This window comes from Pagrus major, chromosome 9 (genome assembly GCF_040436345.1).
Source record: "Pagrus major chromosome 9, Pma_NU_1.0".
NCBI classification, from domain to species: Eukaryota; Metazoa; Chordata; class Actinopteri; order Spariformes; family Sparidae; genus Pagrus; species Pagrus major.
This window is the reverse complement of record NC_133223.1, coordinates 19903130-19924287: the sequence shown is the minus strand read 5'-3', so window position 1 is coordinate 19924287 and position 21158 is coordinate 19903130. Positions and strand designations below refer to the sequence as shown.

The 21158-nt window shown below is 39.5% G+C and overlaps 1 protein-coding gene across 2 annotated transcripts in view; it reads left to right on the top strand.

Moving 5' to 3' along the window:
- The window catches only part of galnt13 (polypeptide N-acetylgalactosaminyltransferase 13), a 44200-nt gene extending 24758 nt beyond the window's left edge, over positions 1-19442 (top strand). For both annotated transcript variants that reach the window (XM_073473787.1, XM_073473789.1), the window contains exons 8-12: positions 804-984; positions 3119-3258; positions 6292-6390; positions 7067-7201; positions 18660-19442. In XM_073473787.1, coding sequence (XP_073329888.1) covers positions 804-984; positions 3119-3258; positions 6292-6390; positions 7067-7201; positions 18660-18800 — 696 coding nt within the window. In that variant the 3' untranslated portion in view covers positions 18801-19442. The remainder of the gene's footprint in view (positions 1-803; positions 985-3118; positions 3259-6291; positions 6391-7066; positions 7202-18659) is intronic.
- Positions 19443-21158: the final 1716 nt, after the last annotated feature.

The following is a 21158-nucleotide window of genomic DNA, read 5'->3' as shown; positions in this document are numbered from 1 at the left end:
TTGCATTTTTAGCAGGCAAGTGAGATCTGGTCACAAGCGGTTGTTCAAGATACATGTCAAGTCTAGGCATGGGACGATATGAAAATGTCATAATTATATCTATTTTTACTGTTCTAGTGAAAAGAAAACCAAAGGATTTAATTATTACTCACATCAAAGTGTGTTTCCTGCCAGTCACATGGTGATTGATTTGCAGCTTCACATGAAAGAAAATAAAAATAAAACCAAAAAAAAATCCAGGTGTTAATAACCGCCTGCTCTCCTGGACTATATTATAAATGAATGCTTTCTTTTTAAAGGTAACATGTGGCCACTATTATCATAATTAGATGTTGAATGAGAAAACACATGAAATGGTGAATAACTTGACTGTGTTTGTTGGTATAAAACTGCTGTAGCTTCAAAGGCAGACTCTCTGTAAGGAGCGTGTTGTGTCAGATGGTCAGTAATAGTATAGTAGTAACTAAAGTTGACCTGTGAAGATGGACTAGTGAGCAAATGAGTCTCCGTGTCTGGCGTGATGACTTTTAATGTCCGTGAAACCTCTGTAGTCTCATTTAGCCACTTGTTAGCAACCAACGTTTTTAAGACATGTAAGTGATGATTTATAATTCAAATGTGGGATATTTATTTCAGGCATTTTACTGAAAACCCATTCAAATAACCCACTGACTTTGAGACAAGGGAACCGAAAGTGCAAAAATGCTGACTGGTTTCTGGCTTTGAGGACTACAAACTACAACACTCTTTTTGCCTGCTTTCATGCCACATACTATATTAATGTACATTGAATGTGTCTGCAGATCTGGCAGTGCGGCGGCTCGTTGGAAATTGTAACATGTTCTCACGTGGGCCACGTTTTCCGGAAGGCCACCCCGTACAGCTTCCCTGGAGGAACGGGCCAAGTCATCAACAAGAACAACAGGCGCCTGGCTGAAGTCTGGATGGATGATTTCAAAGATTTCTTCTATATCATATCACCAGGTACAGAGCTCACCGTCTGGCTGCTGTTCAAATGCAGATAAAAACAATCCTCATGAACAGACTCCTCCGCTGTTATTACATTTAAACAAATGGGTGCGAAAAGGGAAGACGTCTATTTTCTTTTATTGTTTCATTCTCTTGCATTCCTCTTCATATCGCTCATTTAAGAAATTCCCTTTCACTTCTATGTTGGAATCAAATGCTGATTTTGTCATTTCCAAACTGGGATTAATTATTTCTTACTTTCAGACACATTTTTGGTGCATTTGAGTTTATAAATATGTCAAATATGATCTCCAACAAAGCTCAAACGCATATGGACAAACCAGAACAATACGATGGTGCAGATTGAGAGATGAGTACCCCTCCATCTGTCAACTTAGTAATATGATTACCCTTTAGCAGACAGCAGTGTCCCAGAAATCTCTGGTTAAGTGTTTTTAGATGCCAACAAACCTATAAGGGATCATCCGTAATCTGACGATCTTACGGCACAAATTGTGACCTTCTCCTCCACTCAGTCTGGCAGGATGGTGCACGGGCAGGTGTGCAGACTGAACCGGGCATTGTGATGGATGAGTCTCTTTCTGCGTATTGTGGCCCCACAATGACTGTCTTCTCCTCGAGGACGTTAGGGAGAATGATCTGGGCCACGCTGCTGCCAGACCTCACTTATTGGCACCGAGGAGCACAGTGTGTTTCTCAGGCTGGAGTTTGGGAGTGGCATCCACTGATCCCATTAAAAGTGCGTCTCCCACCTCGTCCCCTCCTCTGCACTGGTGATTTCAAGATCAAAGAGGCTATTCATCATCTGCAACATGTGTTGCTCAGACCCTCTGGAGAGAGGAAGGGGAAATAGAGAGCCAGAGGAGGATGATTGGCCTTCAGCTCATAGCTTTTATCACCCAACATTTCTCTTTCACACAAGTCTAAGACGTTGGTATTGCAGAAGGTGCCGTTTGCATTGTCTGGCTCGTGTGTGATGGATAATTAACGCTCCAAGTCTTACATGTTGGCTGGCTTTTTCAAAATTATTGTATTCTATTTTCCCTTATTGCAATCACGCTCTTTTGTGATGAATTACCCCAGTGGATCTATCTACATGCAAGCTACGAGGCACTCTGGGGAGAAACCATCTGCCTAATGTGTTCGTAAGTGTCTGTGCCCAGTCGCTGCCTGATCCTTCCTCAGTCTTCAGTTGCATTGAGGCTGATGCATCGTGCAGTACCCATTTGGCTGCAGTGAGGCACATCATAGCATGCAATATTCCAGCAATTGTTGCATTTGTGCATTTCTGAAGGAGATATCTGACCATTAGTGTATAAAGGGTTTCGTTACATGCCCTTCCTGTAGTAATTGGGTTAATCCTGAATTAATACATAGAAAGTCCTTCCATGACCACCCACATAATCTATATATTCAGGTAGGGTTGTCAGGTGTCTTTTTAATACAGGGTCCCTCTGGTGTTTAGTTTCGGTGGTGCAAGAAAACACGTCTGTCCTTTTTTACTTCAGATCAAAAAGTAATTCCAGCTCAAACAGAATTAAGGTGCTGTATTCACAAACAATCTGAGGATTTTCTCAGAGAGCTCCTAACTTTGCCTTTCGTTACAGCATTATTGCATTTGATCAGAGATGTGAGTGCATCTCGTATGAGATCAACCACAAATACAATTGATAATACACTAATTGCTTATTTTTCACTGGATTAGGTTTAAATTAGTCCTGAATGTCCAAGAAACCCTATTGGGTGATTTGTAACAGGTATTCATGACAGTTATCAAATTAATTTTTCATTTTTTTCAAAAATGAACAAAAAAGTGTGCCACAGCTCTTAATAAATTAGCTGAAAATTTCTTTCATTTTTTTTTACATAAATTATTTCAAGAAAATTAATTAAACTGACCCAAAGATATAAATTAGGGCTACAGGATATGGTAAAACAATCATATTGGGATTATTTTGAAAGTTACTATGATTGTGATATGACTCATGATTAGTGGGAATGGTATTTTTTAACATTACAGCATTTCAATTAAGGTTTAACATTTCCATAAATTGTGCAGTCCTAATGTAAGTACTAACTGACAAGTGAAACATGTGGCTGACTCTCTGTCCTCGTATTTAATCTGCAGGCGTGATGCGGGTGGACTACGGAGACGTCTCTTCCCGTAAAGCCCTCCGCGAGGCCTTGCAGTGCAAACCTTTTTCCTGGTATCTAGAGAATGTCTACCCAGACTCACAGATCCCAAGGAGATACTACTCACTTGGTGAAGTATGAGCTTTCTCCTTCTCTGATCTCCCTTAATGCAACAGATATGCTGCCTCCTTCTGCATTCAGTCAGATATGTCCTTGTGCTGTTAGCCTCTGGGTTGTGTTTTCAGAAAGACGATGTGATTGCTGCGAGATAAGTCAGAAAATCTCAGGACCCAGCAAAGGCTAAACGAAACGAGATAAAAACAAACAGCCCCAGCTATTGGTATCGAACGTGCATGATAAACAAATACGGGGATGTTCGTGCATTCAGTATCGATCCCAGTCACATGTTTACACAGTTATGCTATGAATGCTGCATGGGTGAGGTAAAGCTCATGTATACAAAAATGAATTTAAAGTAGAATCAGTCAAATCTCTGAGGCAGGGTTATAAATTGTTAAGCAGCAAGTTGTGCTTTTTATTTTGAAAATATTGACTATCTCTTCTAGAATTCTGAACCAGTAGGAGACATATTTCATCAGATGATTACTGTAATAGCCAGAGATGGAACTTACAAAGCTGCTCCTTCAGAAAATTAAAAGGGGATTGTGGGAATTGTAGGATAATTTGCAGCTAAGGCGTTAGAATTCATAGTTAATTGTTTTTCAAGATAATAAAAGTTCCTCTATGACAAAGTTCCCCCTCACACAGAAAAAAAGATTTTTTTCTAAGCGACCTGAATTTGCCTCTTGATGCCCTCGGCTCCGTGTCGACAGCAGTGCAGCACGGGGTAAAGCCGGCGCTGACATGCTGTCTGAGCGATAGACGGAGGCCATTTAAAAGTAATGTCAGTTGAAGAACTCATGGTCAAATGAGCTTGTAATCCTCCAACATTCATACAGCTGGAGGATGAGAGGATTCTTTTCATCGTGCTGCTCTGATGTACTGCAGCACAAGCCCTCTCTCTCTCTCTCTCTCTCTCTCTCTCTCTCTCTCTCTCTCTCTCTCTCTCTCTCTCTCTCTCTCTCTCTCGCCACTGCAGCAGCCCAGCTTCCTTCCTCCAAACCACACTTTCTCCTGACTGATTCTCAGCCCCCAGAACACACAGTCAGCCTTTCTTTAACAGCTGGAACCATTAGGTTTTATATCACTTAATTATGAACGTTCTGTTCCTGCACGATAGGCATAATAAGTTGCTTGGGCAACATATAGAGCCAGCTCAGCTTTAAGCTCTGTGAATGTATCAGTTCATTAGAGAGCTGAGTCGACTGTAAAGTTAGTGGAAGATGAGTTTCTCAGGCTGGGCAGTCAGATCACTTCTCCATTTCAGTTTTAAACGTGAAGATAATGAGTAGAATTTGGATTCAGATAATTTGGTGACACAATATCTGTTTATACATGATTTTAGAGCTGAAACTTAAAACTGTTTTCATTAACAATTAATCATTATGCCTATAAAACGTCCAAAATAATGAGAGATGTCCATTAAGGAGAACCGGACTTAAACAAGCCAAGACAAATGAGAGAAGAGTAACAAAAAACAGGAGGAGCATTAACACCAGGAACGATGAGAGAAAAACAAAACAAACAACAAAAAACAAACAAAAATGAATAAATAAAGGATATAATGTTCGGCTTAGATTGTGTAATTGTAGTATGCATGCGTGTAGGTAGGTGTGGGTGGGTTTCCTGTGAAAAGGATCTAAAAGATATGGTAGGAAGACATGGAAGGAAGGAAGGGAGGAAGTAGAGCTGCACAATATATCGCTTCAGCATTGACTTTGCAGTGTGCGCATGTACAATGGTCATATCGCAGAAATGTTAATGTCAAGTAAAGCAGTCTTGGCCATTTTATAAAATATGTTACAATATAGTAAAGGTGTTTACAGCAAGCTAAAAATAAGCCTTACACTGAAAGGGATAATACAGCTATTCAAGCCATCTGGTGAAAATGTCTGTACTTTGTAAAAATATTAGTGTCAGTTTTTGTCCAAGAAGGAAAGAAAGAAAGATGGAAGAGGGTAAGACCGAAAGAAATACCAAAATACAGAAATACAGGAAGAAATAAAGAAAGAAAGACATCATAGCTCCAATGCTATATCTGTAAAGTCTGCTGGAATCGGGCAGATAGACATGGTGATAAAGATAAGTTTGTTATGATCTCTGTTTGGAAGTGAATCACCAGTCACAGTTGACTCAGTAATTGGATAAAACTGTAACTGTCAGTTTTGTGTGTCACCTAAATTTTATGTAAAGAAAGCTTGTACAACACCAACAAGCTGTGACTCGTGTGTGAACAGACTTCGACGTCAGCAGCATCTCAAGTGAAGCCAGATAAAACATTTGTAAAACTTAGGCTGCAACTAATGATTGTTTCCATTATTGATCAACCTGCAAGTTACTCTGTCACATAATCATTTTGTTTGTGAAATGTCAGAAAAGTTCAAGGTAATGTCTTCAAATTTCTGGTTTTATCTGACAAGCTGTCAAATATAAGATTAGTTTACTATCATAAATAGAAGGAAAAGAAAATCATCAAAAACATGAACCGCTATAAGCTGATTTTCAAACTAGATGCCAATTAATTTTCAGTCAATCAACTACTCCATTAACAAAATAATTGTTTAGCTATATGAAAATGTGAGAGTAATGGTGAAGGATCCCAGGAATCCAAAACTGAAACTTAGCAACAAAGAAGTGGAAGAGTCCTGAACATTTGCAGGAAAAGTATTGTAGAGATGATTAATGTTTGATGAGAAATATGTTTAATTTTAATGAAGACCTGACTGGTTTCTGTTTGGCATTGAGCATAATACATTTGTTGTGCTGTTTGGACATGCAGCCTGGAGAACTGTCAAGCCATGCATACATTATATGGATTGTAGCCTGGCATAAATAAAACACACCTTAACACTCAAGGCAATTGTTGTTGTTGTTGTGTTAGCCTTGTAAACGTTCATAAAACACTGAAACACAAGATCTGCAAAGTTTTTAACTGTATTCAAAAATATATGTTCCAAGTTGTGAAAACTGACACAGAATGATTGTTAAATGTAATATGTGTATTAGTCAAGTAACTTGTAATCTTTCAATTGTTATCCCTGCCTCTAGATCAGAAATGTTGAGACCAACCAGTGTGTGGACAACATGGGGAGAAAGGAGAACGAGAAAGTCGGCTTCTTCAACTGTCACGGCATGGGTGGAAACCAGGTGAGGGGAAACACTTCAATAAAATATTTATTATTTGTAGTCTGGATTAAAATGGCCTACACACAATGTCCTAAAAGTACTAAGTAGTACTAAATTTTTAAGAACATTTTCTTCGAGCTGCAAATGGAAATGTAGAATAATAATAATTTTCTAGAAAGCTTCAGCTCAATAAGGTTGGACAGAAAAAGTGAATTAAAGTCAACACATCATTTCAACACAATTCAAGTTCAGGATTTGGTCAATTCTTACATATTGCACCTTTAAGACTTTCAGACTCCCAATAAATACTGGCAGCATGTCACCAGAGTAACCGCTACCTGCTGCTCGCTGTATTCTGTTTAAACAGACATGACTGTAGCTACTGTTAGCCTGTTAGCTCAGTTAGCTGTGCAGCTAGCCGGACTACAAGGGGACTGTTGGTGTTTACACCGCCAGCACAGGAGCTTTGGACAGCTGTGAAAAAAGAGGTTTTCAGGCCTGGTGCTAGCTGGTTAGCATCTTAACTTCAGCCGATATCTCTGCAAGCCGTCTTTGACGTTGCGCTGTTAATCAAAGTAAAATAAAAAATAGATATATGCACATACCCATTGACTTTCAAACCAATCATAGTTTACATTTCTTGAGTGCAAAATGATGAATAATGTCGTCCTTTCTGAGCGAGACATCTTGTTTCCAGGTGTTCTCATACACAGCGGATAAAGAAATTAGGACGGACGACCTCTGTCTGGACGTCTCCCGCCTCAACGGACCTGTCGTCATGCTCAAGTGTCACCACATGAGGGGCAATCAGATGTTCGAGTACGATGCCGAGGTAGGATTCACAAAGCAGCCAATTAATTCATAAACAGACCGTTGTTATTATTGGAGGTGGGTGTTCTTCACTCCCAATGGCTGAAAATGAAAATGACTTTGAAGAAATGCAGATTGATTGCGTTTATGTCTGTCATGAGGAGATTTCTGGGTGCACAGTGAGGATTGTGTTAGACTGGAGTACATGTTTGCCGCCACCAGATGGCGCTGTGTGTCAGTCTTTTAGCAGCCTAGAAGCTGAGTCGCTGTTTTCCACCCAGCAGCTGTGTCTCTCCTCTCATGTTTTCTCCTTTCACATAGTATGTTGGCAAGTGGGAATATGATTCCGAGGTAAGCTTTCCAAGTCATCGCTCCTAAAAATTGCCCCACTGTTTCCTGTGCATACAGTTTTGTGTTGTCCTGTTACACCGTGTGGATTGTGAAGTAGTATAGATCTTTTAAATCTTGATGTGAACTGGAGCCGTTTTGTAGAGAAATGAAGTCTAATCTTTGATGGATTCTGATCCGAATGTAATTAGTAGTTTGTTTAGAAGACTTTCTCTGGAGAGTTCGCCTACAGAGAGATTACACAGTATTTGTGACATTTCAACAGCTTATTAATTGACGTTCAACAATTCTGTAGATGTAGAGTATATGTGACTATTTATAAACATGTCTGCATAATTTCAGATTAATTTTGTTGAATGACAATACTGGAGTTTCTCATTTCGATACAATACCTACTGAGGGCACAAAATGTGAGATTATTTCAATAAAAGTTAAAAATACCAAGGCTATAACATTACAACGAGGTACGGCTTTTCTTTTCTTGGCAACAGCAGCATGAGTAAACATTAAAGCATCATTATGTAACTTTTTTACCTTAAAATAGCAGCTTTAAAATCATGTTGATGGTACAGTGTCTTGTAACAGGGTGAATGGTGTCTCTGTCTCAGCCACTCTGCCCCCCTATCACTTGTTTCTGCACTATGTAACTTCAGTGAGAGGGTAGGAGCGTTACATACATGTTTACTTCAACATACACGTTTTCAACACATAACATTGTGATGATGTAATGAGTTTTGTTTGTAGTCAGCACCCACATTACATCTGACAAATTACAATGGTACAACTACAGACCTGGGATTTGTATTCACGACAGTAGTGTTGCACTCACAAACTGTGGGGGGCTCCAAATCGACAAAATACCAATTTCTGCATAATGTTGCTTTAAATTTAGCAAATTTTTTTACAAACTTGTTTTTCATTTTAGGTCAGGCCTTTAAAAATCATGTCTTTTTGACTACTCTAACCTATACAACACAGTTTTTCAACATTATATTAACAAATGTTCAGCGAATGTTTCACCGTGTCTACATGTTGTTTCTTTTATCATTAAGCTGTTGAAATGTTATAAATACTAAACTCTCTGCATGTGGACTATCCACATATTTAATTTCTCATCACACAAAATTCAGTAAAGAAATGCACTCAGTTCTGCATTAAATCCTACCTTCATGAGGGTTATAATGCTCAGCTTTTGTAAAAAAAAGGTGTTGATTCAACTTTATGGTCATTTTCAAGGCTGCAGTTTTAGATGCTGTTGAACTGTATTGCCTTAGACGGAGAGGTGTGTCTGTTTCTTAATCTGCCCTCATTGAAATGAATGGGGTGCACACATTTAGCTTACAGTCAACATTGATCTTCCATATCTGCCACTTAAAAATCAAACAATAAGCAGCCAAGTCATGATTGAAACTTGATATTCAGTCTGTAAAACCAAATGTCAGAGCTAAAAATAAAACTAACTAAATCAAAACAAAGCAACAGTGATGGTCTTTGAGGATGAAAAACAAATAACCTAACCCTGAGGCATTTTATGTTGTGTGACACAACATACAACTGTGTGAGTGAGTCAGTTTATTCATTTGTTGCACCGACATGAAAATAAATCATATCAGCCAAAAAAAACTGCGTATTGAACAGCCAGCTCTCATTTTACTTTATAAAGAATTGCTTATCCACGCTGTAATATTCTTATAATTTCAGTATTCAATCAAAAGCAGAAACAGATGTTACAGGCTCGTAAATGGAAAACAGAGACATTTTGAATCTCACAGGAGAACAAAAATATTCTCTTCAAGCCCTGTTGACTCAGAACTCAAAGTACATTATGGATTATACAACTCAAAAAGCATCTTTTCTATTCAGGGGACAGTTATAAAAGAGAGCAGTGAATACAGTGTTATCTGTCAGTGATTGAGATGTCCTCTCTCTGACATGTAGATATGACAAGGTGAGGAAGCCTGAAGGCCTTTCCATCAAGCAGCGAACAAACCCAAGGAGAAATCCTGTCATTACACTTTGTTCTCTGGGTGCATTCTTAATATGAAGAAAGTGAATAATTCATAAACGAAGAGGACTGGTCTCTGTTGTAAACAGCATCGGGGTTTCACCGCTGTCGGTGGCTGGGGGTTATTTTTAGCCCAAGTGTGACAGACAGACAGAGGGCTGAGTCCTCGTCTACAGTACCATTAACATTTAATCTGCTCATCAGTTTCACTTCCACATGAATACCTGACTTTTCCATATTCCTGCTGTATTCATTCACGACTGTGACGGACAGCACTTCCTTCTTTAATACCTGCTCTGCTGTTTCAGCCCAAAATAAGCTGTGTTCACTCTGCACAGTGAATATATGGATACATACACAGCGGCAGTCAAAGAGTTTCAGTTAAAATCTTCAGAATTTTCCACATGCTCAGCTGCACTTTTTACTTTGGTATACATGTGAAGTGTGTTAGTGTTGTAGACACTGATAGTTTAATTACTGTAGTTTTCCAGTCGAGAGGTGTCAGGTTGCCTCAGCCAAAAGAGATTAATTAAAGCTCGTGTTCTTCAGTGTTATCTAATTCACACCTGGTGGACAGGTGTGTAGGAAGATGGAGTCATGTGAAAGAAAAGGTTAAATTCTGAAATGTGTTTAAACAACAACAGCATCTTTATACCAAAGTCTTGTTCAGGTCACACGGAGTGGATGGTAGAGGCAAGAAAGATTCCCATGTTCACGACTTGTGAGGGTTAACTGTCAGAGACAGTTTGACTGCACAGCTGTTTTGTCAGTATTAAAATACTGTGCATTGACGATTTAACACCATGTCCATTAAATGTGGCTTTCATTTAGGGGTGTTAACGATTAGTCATTAATCAATTAATCGCCGTTAAGAATTTAATTGATTAAAAATGTGTTAATCAACAACCTGATGGGCACAACTACATCACAAATTACAAATACTTGCCTATGAAATATTTTGAAATAAAATACGAAAAAACTGGTGTGATAACAGATTACAGACAACCACAATTAAAATGAAGTCATTATTTTACATTTAGTTTATTATTCAATAACTTGGCGTTTATTTTATGTACTTTTAACCCCCTCTCTGATTTTCCATCAAACATAGATCAATATTTCACCATAGTCAGTGGTTAAAACTGTTGGAATGGGAAAACGTCCAACATATTTCATATATTATTAATGATAAACTGATAATTGATTGTTAAGGCAGCCGAATATCAATTAAAGAGCTTGCTTGCTTTCATTACATTGAACTTTGCCTGACGGCTCGAGTCGTCCATATTTGTTTTGTTTTAAGGCTCTTCTGGTGAGTGTGAGTAAGTGTTGGGGCTCCACAATGATTCAAAATATATATTTTGAATTTATATGATGGTAAAATGTGTAGCAAACAACATTATAATGAAGTGCTGTAGATATGCAGAGATGTCCTGGCCTGTAAATCCTGTTCTCCAGATGTAAGAAAACATGTGTGTTTGGTACAGACCCCAACAAATCAACAACAAACAAATCTTTGTTTTTTATAGTTTCAAATTGTAAAGCGAAAATGACCATTCCCACTGATTGTGAGACAAAACACAATCACAATCTGTCAAAAACCATACAGAACAAAAATAGAGAAGGTAAATATTACTTTTGCTTTACAAAATTTAAATAGGCTTTATCTTCAAAAAGGTGAAGAAGGCATTGTCTCATTTAAGGACGCTTTATCATTTATCGGTGCGGTAATTGTCTCAGGTGAAATTTGGCTCAGATGTTTTGATATTTTCTTCCCCTTTTTGATTAGTTGTTACATCCAGTAGCTTTAGTTTAATGTTGTTGTTGTTTCCTGTTGCAGTAAATATTTGATATATTTGTCACGTTGATGCAGCAGAATTGTCCAATTTAATTTAAAGGTCATCTGTGAAGGCTTTGAACACCTTAGATTAAAAACACAACTTTCTGTTTAAATTAACTGTCATTGACAATCACCTTTTATTAAACTGGAAAAGTTGGCTGTGAACAACAGATGGATCAATTTAACGATACCTGATGACTCTCAGACTTACCTTCACCACCATCTGTCCCTTTCACTCCCGGCCCACCGCAGAAGCACACCTTCCTCCACATCATCACCCAATCATGTCTGACCATCAGCCGTCTGGAGGACGGCACCTATGGCCCCACAGTGGAGTACTGTAACAACAGTCCCGTACAGAACTGGATCCTCCACAACTACACCCGTCTGGAGGTGGCCAGACGCCTCTACTTCAGTCCCACTGATTATTTTCTCTAAGCTCCTGTCTGCTGTAGGTGAGCAGGTTGGTAAACATCAGGCTGAGAGTACAAGCTGGTGGTAGTTTTAGCTGCTGTGTAGTGAGTGTAGTGTAGATTGTTTTGACCCGTTCAGACTTTCTGTAGCTGATTGTCGTAGCTGAGTATTCTTTGTTTATCTCATTTTTGTCAGTGAGAGCAGATAAATGCAGAGCTGGTTGTTATGATCTTTCAGGTGTTGGTCAGAATGGGCATGAAAATTGTTTTAGGAAGAAGTAAGTAGCTTTTACATGTGACCTTTTAGAGGCACATCATACAATTACAGATATCCCATCATGATGCTTCTGTGTATAAGATGCTCTCTCGAGACCTTTAGCCAGTCTTCATGCTAAATTAGATCTCATTTGACATTTATTTTCCAACATAAATATTTTATTTTGATGTGAGAATTCACCGGCTGGCCCGTGGACTGCCAGCGTTTGGTGAATGATGCCTGAGATGGAGGAGGACGTGTTTATTTTTAGCTGATTATGTACGTGCAGGGCTGATTGAAATGGGCTCGCTATTGTTTACAAGTTGCTTTGAAGTGATCCTTCATTGTGAACCGGCCTTTCACGGCCCTGGCCTCTCAGGCCACTCTCCTATTGGCCAGAAGCAGCTGTGTACACAGTGTGCCACGTAGATGTTATCAAAGCAACGAATCCCAAATCAAATCAGTGCTTTTCACCACTTGGTTGCTTATTTCCATTTATTTGTAGGCTCAGCATTACTGTTTCTATTTTTCTGCTTCTTCCCGTCATTTTCTCTCCAATTCTGTTCTGCTGAGTTATACAGAGTTTGCACCTCAGTCCTGTACTGTTGTTTTCCTCAAAAAGCTAAAGAGCAATTTCACTGTAGCATGCCACAGTTTTTGTGTCCAAGCAGGGTAAATTGGGTAAGGAGCTCCCGGGGCTGCTGGTGTGTGTCAGAGTTGCGGCAGGAAAGTGACCTGCTGTTAGATGGCCTGATTTGTTGTTCATACTCGGAGGTGCTCGTGGCATAGCCTGCACAAGAGGAGAGCACGTACACAGGAGCAGAGCACCATTACAGCAAATGAGACTGCTGCCTGAATCTGCCCTGAGACAAAAAGAAATCCGCTGTTCCGCACATCCCTCTCGATCTCCTTCCAGAGTCAGCACAAAGATCACATCAAACAGGAACTCTCGTACCTTTCTGCAAGTCGAGCGTGCTGCCTGGTGACACGGAGGGTAATGTTCCTCATGGTTAGTAACCGTCCTCATTTAATTAGCCAGTCTCAGCTGTGCACACACTTGCACAAGAGACACTGGTTGGTTTGCTGGGAGGCTGAGATGGGACTTTTGTCTGCCCCAAAGGAGGCGTGAAATAATGATGAGCAAAGGACAGGACCTCCTCATTTCTAGTATTTTCATTAAATGTGGATGGCTCTTCTCCCCAACCGTCGTTACGCTCCTCGTCTCCATCTCTGCCACGAGAATAGGTTTGGATCTTTTGAATGAAAGAAAAAATACTACTCTCATTATTGCCTAAGCCAGGTTCTCATGATTTATAGATAAGATCTATAAATAAATGCAATGTAGATCTACTTCCAGCAGGGAGAAGCTCCATGCATGAATATGCCTTTAAAGAGAAAGTATCTGTTGATTATACTATGTGTCATTTGCACACTCTGCAAAGAATTAACATTTCTAATTTTCTTATTAAAACTGTGCAGTGAGAGCAACACCTCAGTCTGAGTTAAGGCTGCTGTTAAAAAAATGAATCATTTTTTTTAATAAAGCAAGAATAAAAAAAGTAAAAGTAAAATGTCTGTTGTAAAGCCACTTTATTGTTCCTTTTAGTTTTTTGACAGGTGTGTAAGGTCGAACACCACCTGCTCTCTTTGTTCTTGCTCTATTTGAACAAATGTGCCTGTAGGGCGGTCTGCGATGTGTACTTCAAGAAAGGTGTGTGTGTTGGTGTGTGTGTGTGTGCGCGCACTTCTTTGTTTCCAGGCAGAGCATGTCAGGCCCTCCTGTTTTATAGCTTAAGATCAAACATGGCCCGAGTGTCTCTGTGTGCTCATTAGTCTGAATATCCTCTGTCAACAGTCGAAGCATAATCTGGTTTTAATGAAGAATTACGACTCGACCACAAGAGAAATTGTGCCAGGGTGCGTGTTTTAATGCCACCTTTTTTTTTCTTACCTTCTTTTTTGTGGCAAAAACAGAAAAAAACAGCTGAGGGCACAGTAGAGAGGCTCATCAAAGGAAAGGTAAAATGTATGACATCATGTAAAACAGGAAGTGAAAAGATGCTGGGTTACATTGCAGTAACAAGGTCTGCAGGTCCTGTAGGTATGATTGTCCATTCTCGTTCCCTTAGTGCAGAGAAAATAAAACGGTTCTCAAAACAAAATTAATATGAAGTAAAGAAATCACTTCAAATAAGATCTCTAGCTTTTCGTTCCATAATACAAAATTCGCGAACTATTTCTTTCCAATCAGGGATTGTTGGAGACTATGTACCTAGATTTTTCGGGGTTATTGCTTTTTTCCCTACCTGCTAGTAGTATGTGTAATAAATATCTTTCTTGCTTTATTGACCCTGTTGGCAAATACATAACACTGAAATTAAATATCTGATCTCTGACATAAAGTCTAGCCAGTAAAAATGAATATTAGCATACTTCCAAAAAAATTGAAAATGACCAGCAGCCATATCATAACACATTCTCCTGACATTTCATTTTTTTTGTATTTTAGTTGTTGACTTGTTTTTTCTTCATATGTGTGTTCTGCCACTTAAATTTAGAAGATAACATCGTGCAGACTGGTGAAACTGTAGTTATATCACATTGTGTTATCATCTACATCATGTAGGTTGCAAGTTTTTCTTCTTAAAGGGGTTCTGCTGTTAGCGGAGAGCAGCACTGAGACGAGGCACTTGAAGGTGCATAAAGTAACATCCTTTTGGACTGTCGAAGAAAACCCCGCCTTCACAAATAGATCCACAGTCCAGCAGCATAAACAAACTTAAGCAAATTATCCACAGGCTTGTGTAGACAACTGAGAGAGATGTGGAAGGTCTCATTTTTCATGTCACGTTGCAATTCGCCCTTACATGCCCAATCAAAAAGATATAAATACATGTAAAGTGCTTCAGATTGTTACACACAGCCCCTTTAAAATCCACTCTTTTACAAACATCACAACACTTAAAGGTCCAGTGTGTAGGATTTAGTTGCATCTAGCAGGTCTGGATACATATTGAAACCAGCTGAACACCCCTCACCTCACCCTCCCCTTAGGTGGCCACTAAAATGTAAAAAAAAGAAAACGCCAAAGGATGCTTTAGAGCCGGTGTTTGTTTGTTTTTTTCTGGGCTACTGTCTTAATTCTTAGCTTCAGGCATTAATTAAAAACATAATTATAAATACTATATCCCATTTCTGCCATTAGATCCTCCTAAATTCCCCTAAATCCTACACACATCATTTTTAACATAATTTTCCCACTTTCTCTCGTGTCATTGTTTTCCTCAGCAGAAGCTCTTCCTCTCCTCACAAACCAACTTCTGTTTCTCTACTTCTCTGCATGCGATCATTAGGACCAGAAAAGCAACTCAAGTGAGGGACGAAATTGCGGAAGTGTGTTACTTCTGAGGGAATGAACATAAATGGTTAATCAAGGCCATTGAGAGCTGTCTTCCAGTTGTTAGTGGGGGGTGTTCTCTCTGGAGCTCTGGAGCCACGGAGGATTTCTTTGGTACAGGCTCATGTGACGCTTGAGTTCAGCTCATCACAACAGGTGTGCTTCTCCAGTCTGGACATTTTAAAAGCACTTGTTCCTGTCTTCTGGCTCTTCTGGTTTATGTGATAAAACAGAGCACAGACAGGGCGACAATGTGTGGAGTGTAAATTGGGATGAAAGGGACAGAAAACCGCTCTGTGCTGCAGACTGGGGTGTTGGTTATCAGTGGGATTGGTGCTACTAGCCATCCATTTACATTACAACAACTCATTAGATTATCCGAAATGTCCACGATATTACCTATGCAGCTGTTTGGTTTCAGTCCAAGTAGAGAAACGAGTTCCTTTCAGGCTTTTTTTGTTGGACATTTTTTTTTATTCTGATGTTAAATAGCATTAGACGATTTGAGGGAGATGCCATCAACCTTGTTAGCAACAATGACCGAAATGAATCCTCCTTGTAAACCTGTCATGCCCCCTCTCTATCCACTAGTAGCAGATAGAGTGCTGGAGCAGAGGGGTTGTTTAGTTGAATATATTAGTCTATTCTGCCTGACTCATTGATCCTATATCCCTTGAGGTTTGTGCAAGTTAGAATCTTTGGCCCTGAAACTTTGAAATATCAGGAGCCCGACTGTGCTGTGTATTGATAATCCATGGTGCTGTCCGTGCTGTTTAAATAGCAGATTGATTTGTAATTGTGCCCTTTTTTCTCTCAATCCTTCCTCTTCTCTCAGTTTTTTTCCTTGCATCTATAATATTATATACTATAGATGCCATATCGTATGCTATATTGTTGCCTAAACACTTTATAGTAGTGTCATCGTCAATGTGCAGTCACAGAACATGAAGATCATAGACTCACTGTGCCTGTAGTATTCCTATAATATTGCTATGATCATTCAGTAGCATCAGTGATGGAATGTAACTAAGTACATTTACTCAAGTACTGTACTTAAAGGTGTTATTGATCACATTCAGCCACTAAATGTAGCATTCCATCTCCCCCTTCCTTCGCAAGTTACAACACCGCTGTTGTTCGAATCATCTGCCCCCTCAGGCGGTTTGTTTGTTGCACTAGCTAAAGTCGCTAACGCTACCTGGCTAACATTAGACAGTACAGTATGCTGAGCGCCTACTGTTAAAAATCAGCCATTTTTTTTTTAGATGTTTATCCCCACATATCCCCCCCATTTTCTGCAACTTTATACTTGTAATTCACATTTTGCACGTATTGTGCTTTTTACTCACCAATTCATTCATTCATTTGATAACTTTAGTTACTAGTTACTTTGCAGATTGTATGCTGCGTCAGAGCATTAACCATTCCCAAGTTAATTAATTTTATCATCAGTTGGATTAAAGATTACACTATGTACATGCATGTAAATATATGTATTTGTTATTTCACTTGTGCTCTTTTTATACTTTAGTAAAAGTATGGGATATTAAATGTACTTGTACACCTGTACTATTCGTACGGGTGTTCATTTTAACAGAATATCTTTATTTTTAAGTTTGACTTTTCCTGAGTAGCGTCTCTGCTGCTGAAAATAATCCAGCAGATCAAACCACCTCTGTAATAAAATATTTAAAAGGAGACACGACTACAGATCATGGTCAGGTTTCTATTATAGATTTTTGGTGTAAAGCATTCCTGCAACAACATCCTTCGGGAGGTGTACATTGATGTGTGTGTTGGTGTTGGTGGTGTGGGGGGCAGGGTGGTGCTCGTATTGAGCCATCCCCCCTGTTAAAAATCAACAAAAAAACTGTCTGCTCAACAGTCGCTCACAGAGAAATCCTCCCTATAAAGTGGCAGTGATAACAGTATCCTCACCAACAGGAGCATCAATTCTCCGAGCAGCCTCACTGCGTGTTGTGTTGTATAAGGCGCTCAACTCTCACTTTCTCTCGACTAGAACATCCTGCTCTCTTGATGTTCCTATTGTTTTTTTTTTTTTTCTTGCTCCAGCTACAGTCACCGAGTGTAACAAGCTCAGGCCGTTTACCGTGTCGAGAGGTATTTTTGTGAAATGTGGGAAATCAATAGTTGAAGTGTGTCTGTGAAGGTTTGTCTTAGTCATCCAGGTGGATTCAACTTTCTCCACAGAGGAGTTGGACTACAGTCGATGAGGCAGGTTGAGGGAAACTATAACTGAAAAACTTCAACACTAACTCTCAAAAACAGACAATATATTAAAGGGGCTCTGTAGAACTTCTGTGTTGTGCTGGAAGCCGGTCGTTTGTTTACGTTAGTGGGCTCTAACTAAACTTTAACTGTTAGCAGCGTCCTTCACAAAGAAATCCACTATACAGCTGGTCAAAGTGTCTTTTGGTCTTTTTAATCTTCTTATCGTGTATTAAAAACAAAGTGGTTATTTGATTTTCGTTTTAAAAATAAGAATATTAGAATTGAAATACAAGCCATTTTTCTTTTTTGTGGTTAAAAGGTTTTTTTTTCATATTCTAAGACCAGATGTGGTCATTGACAAGTAAAGCCAGCCAAATGTAGGATTGCACATTCAGTCATGGGAACTGAACTTAGGACCCACCCTCTTTTCCTGAGATAACGAGATAATTTATTATGAGAAAATGACTTCATAAGATTCATAAGAGTGGATCATTAGATACACATACTGCTCTGTGGAGAAAAAAAAGAGAACCGGATGAACTTTTTAATGAGATCTTGAGAAAATGACCTTGTTCTCTTGGGAAAACAACTTTTGTTATTACCTGATAATGACATAGATAACTTGTGATCTTGAGAAAACAAATAATATTTAACTAAAATCAAATAACCGCTCAATTTTTGTTTTTTTTAATACCTGTTTCTGAAAAGAAAATTGAATGTCAAAAAGATACACTGACCTCAGCAGCCAAAACTCAAACAAATCATCCTCAGGCATGTATAGGCGACCAAAAGGGATGGGGAAGGTCTCGTTTTTCATGTCACGTTACAAACCCCTCAACAAAAAAGTGATTAAAACATGTAAATCGCTACAAATTGTACCATAGAGCCCCTTTAAAAACATTATAAAGTGCTGGATTATTTGCTTGAGTTTCTACATTAATGTGGACATGTTTACGTCTGTCTAATTCTCTTCATCCTCCTCTCTCCAGCGACTCACGCTGCTGCATGTGAACAGCAACCAGTGTCTGGACATGCCGTCTGAGGAGGACAAGATGGTGCCCACCCTGAGAGACTGCAACGACAGCCGCTCTCAGCAGTGGCTGCTCCGTAACATGACCCTGAGCGTCTGATCCCTCGCCTCGCCTCTGCCCCCACCACTCTCATCCTAACCAGTCCTGGCTCTCCACACCCTCACCAGGTGGCTCTTACCACGCACATCATACGCCTCTTCCTGTGTCAGCCTGGCCAGTGAATGCAGAGATCCAGGCAGCAGCAGCGGCTTATCTTCCATTATGGAAGTGTCTCCTTTTACAGGTTTGAGAGAGGCTGGCCCAGCCATGACGAGCTGTGGCTTTGGGGACCTCGTCATGTCCAGGCAGGGACAACGATGTGTGAGAGGTCTGTTTATGGAGAACATTGAAATCGAAGCACTCTCCAGTCAGCCAGCTGCTGGCCCTGCATCCACTGTGCTGCTCAGACTGCTGCTTAGCTGCTGGACAAACAAACCGAAGAACATCTATAACAAGAATCCTGCAAGGCACGTCTCCGCGATGGTCTGCTCTGTAAATGACCTTCCTTCCCCGTGCTGTGAACAGTACATGCAGTGCTTTGGTTCTCACTGTAGGTACAATCTTAAAAGCAAGACTGTTGTTATAACTGCTGCTCACCTCTTTCCATATCAGTGTCTGTGTTACATTAAGATAACGGGGAAGTGATGCTGTTAATAGAGCCCGACCAGTACTGGATTTGGGAAGCAGACACTGATGTTATATTTTACAGTTAAATATCTCATAACAGTGCTGTAGATACAATGAAATATGGTTTTAAAGTCAAACTGAAATTTGAATTCGATTGATACTACAGCTATTGTGTAGTTTTTAGGATTAAACACACTTGCGTTGCAGTGTCAATGGTGCCTCAAACCTTGATGTTATAGAACATCAATAATATAAAACAAAAATAATATCAAATATAAAAATACATCAAATGAACTAACACTATCAACAGAAGAAACGGCAGTGCTGACATTATGTCAAAGAGGTCCATGTACTGTGTTGCAGAGATATACTTTACACTGAAGTTAGCATGCTAACCAGCCAGCCCCAGCCTGTCCTGTCTCGCAAATACCACTTTGTACCGGCAAGAGGTGATAGTCTGAGATTCCCGTCATCCGTGGTGACTCCCCCTGTGATCTAACGTCACACGTCCCAGTCCAAACAAACTCGAGGGACTCTGTCTAATTGAGTTAACTAAGTGGCTACCTGCAGCCAGAGCAGCGGATGGTTTTGGAGCTACTTTCAAATCTTCATATTCTACAAATTACACCTTTTTAAGTCACTTATCTCATCACAACATCCAGCCTGTGAAAGGACCCATAAATTTGTATTTGATCGCGGCCCCGCTCAGTACTGTGTTCTTCCAACGTTAAACAAAGGAAACAGCCTGGGTAGTGTTAGCTGGCTCAGATTGTCAAACCTCACAGAGGGAGCACGGGAATCACAGATGAGACATTTTTTATTTCGGTTTGAATAAACAAATTAAACAATGTTTTTTTTAACATCCCTTTAAAAATTGGTTGTTCAAGAATTGCCAACAATTATGTACCAAGCAGGTTTACTCATCAGCGGTCTATCTTTGGCATTTCTCTACTGCAAATTCTTGTTAGTTATCATCTGACATTTAGGCAGATAATATCTGTGATACCCTTCACAGATATCATTGGTTGGGCTTCATTGGTTGGGCTCTATTTATTACGGATTTTATGGATTTATTGGGTTTCTTTAGTTTGTAGCAATAAGCTGAAGATTTCAAACCATCATCTAAAAAATGTATAGACTGCAAGGCAAGAAAATGACTTGAATGATGTTGTTGATGATGTTCCATATAGAGTTAGACGCACAGATGAAAATGTGAGGTAGCTGTTTGGATCGACAAACTGTTGGGAGGATTATTTACATCAGGCTGGTTGACAAAACGAAAGAGAGGCTGCGGGGAAGGAAATGGAAAATAATCGAGAATCTGCTCCGAGTGGATGTAATTGATTTTAAATGAATGTAAGAGTTTTCCCTAAATGATGATGACTGTATTCTGCACCGTGTTATTACGGTTGTCTGAGAGTGTCATCGCTAAACGAAAACACATCACCTTTATCAGATTCCTGCTAGTAAGATGTTCAAATTCTTTTTAATATGATGAGAGATCATGAAGTCTTGGAGCTGAATAGTGACGTGTGCCTTTAGAAAGTTGTTTTGTATTTGGTTAATTGGTTTTTAGATGATTTATTTATTTTGGTGATGAGAGAGGAGAATGTAAAGTCTTCTTGGTGGTGCTTCATTTTCATTTTAGGTCTGCAAATTTCATGGTAAGTGGGTGGCAATTTTCCATGAAGCTGTTAATATCAGGTAATTTCTTCAATACATTTCCCGGGAAATTCCTACTGGTTTCTGATTAACTTCTGCTGATCATGCCATTTTAATTGGCAACTAGTT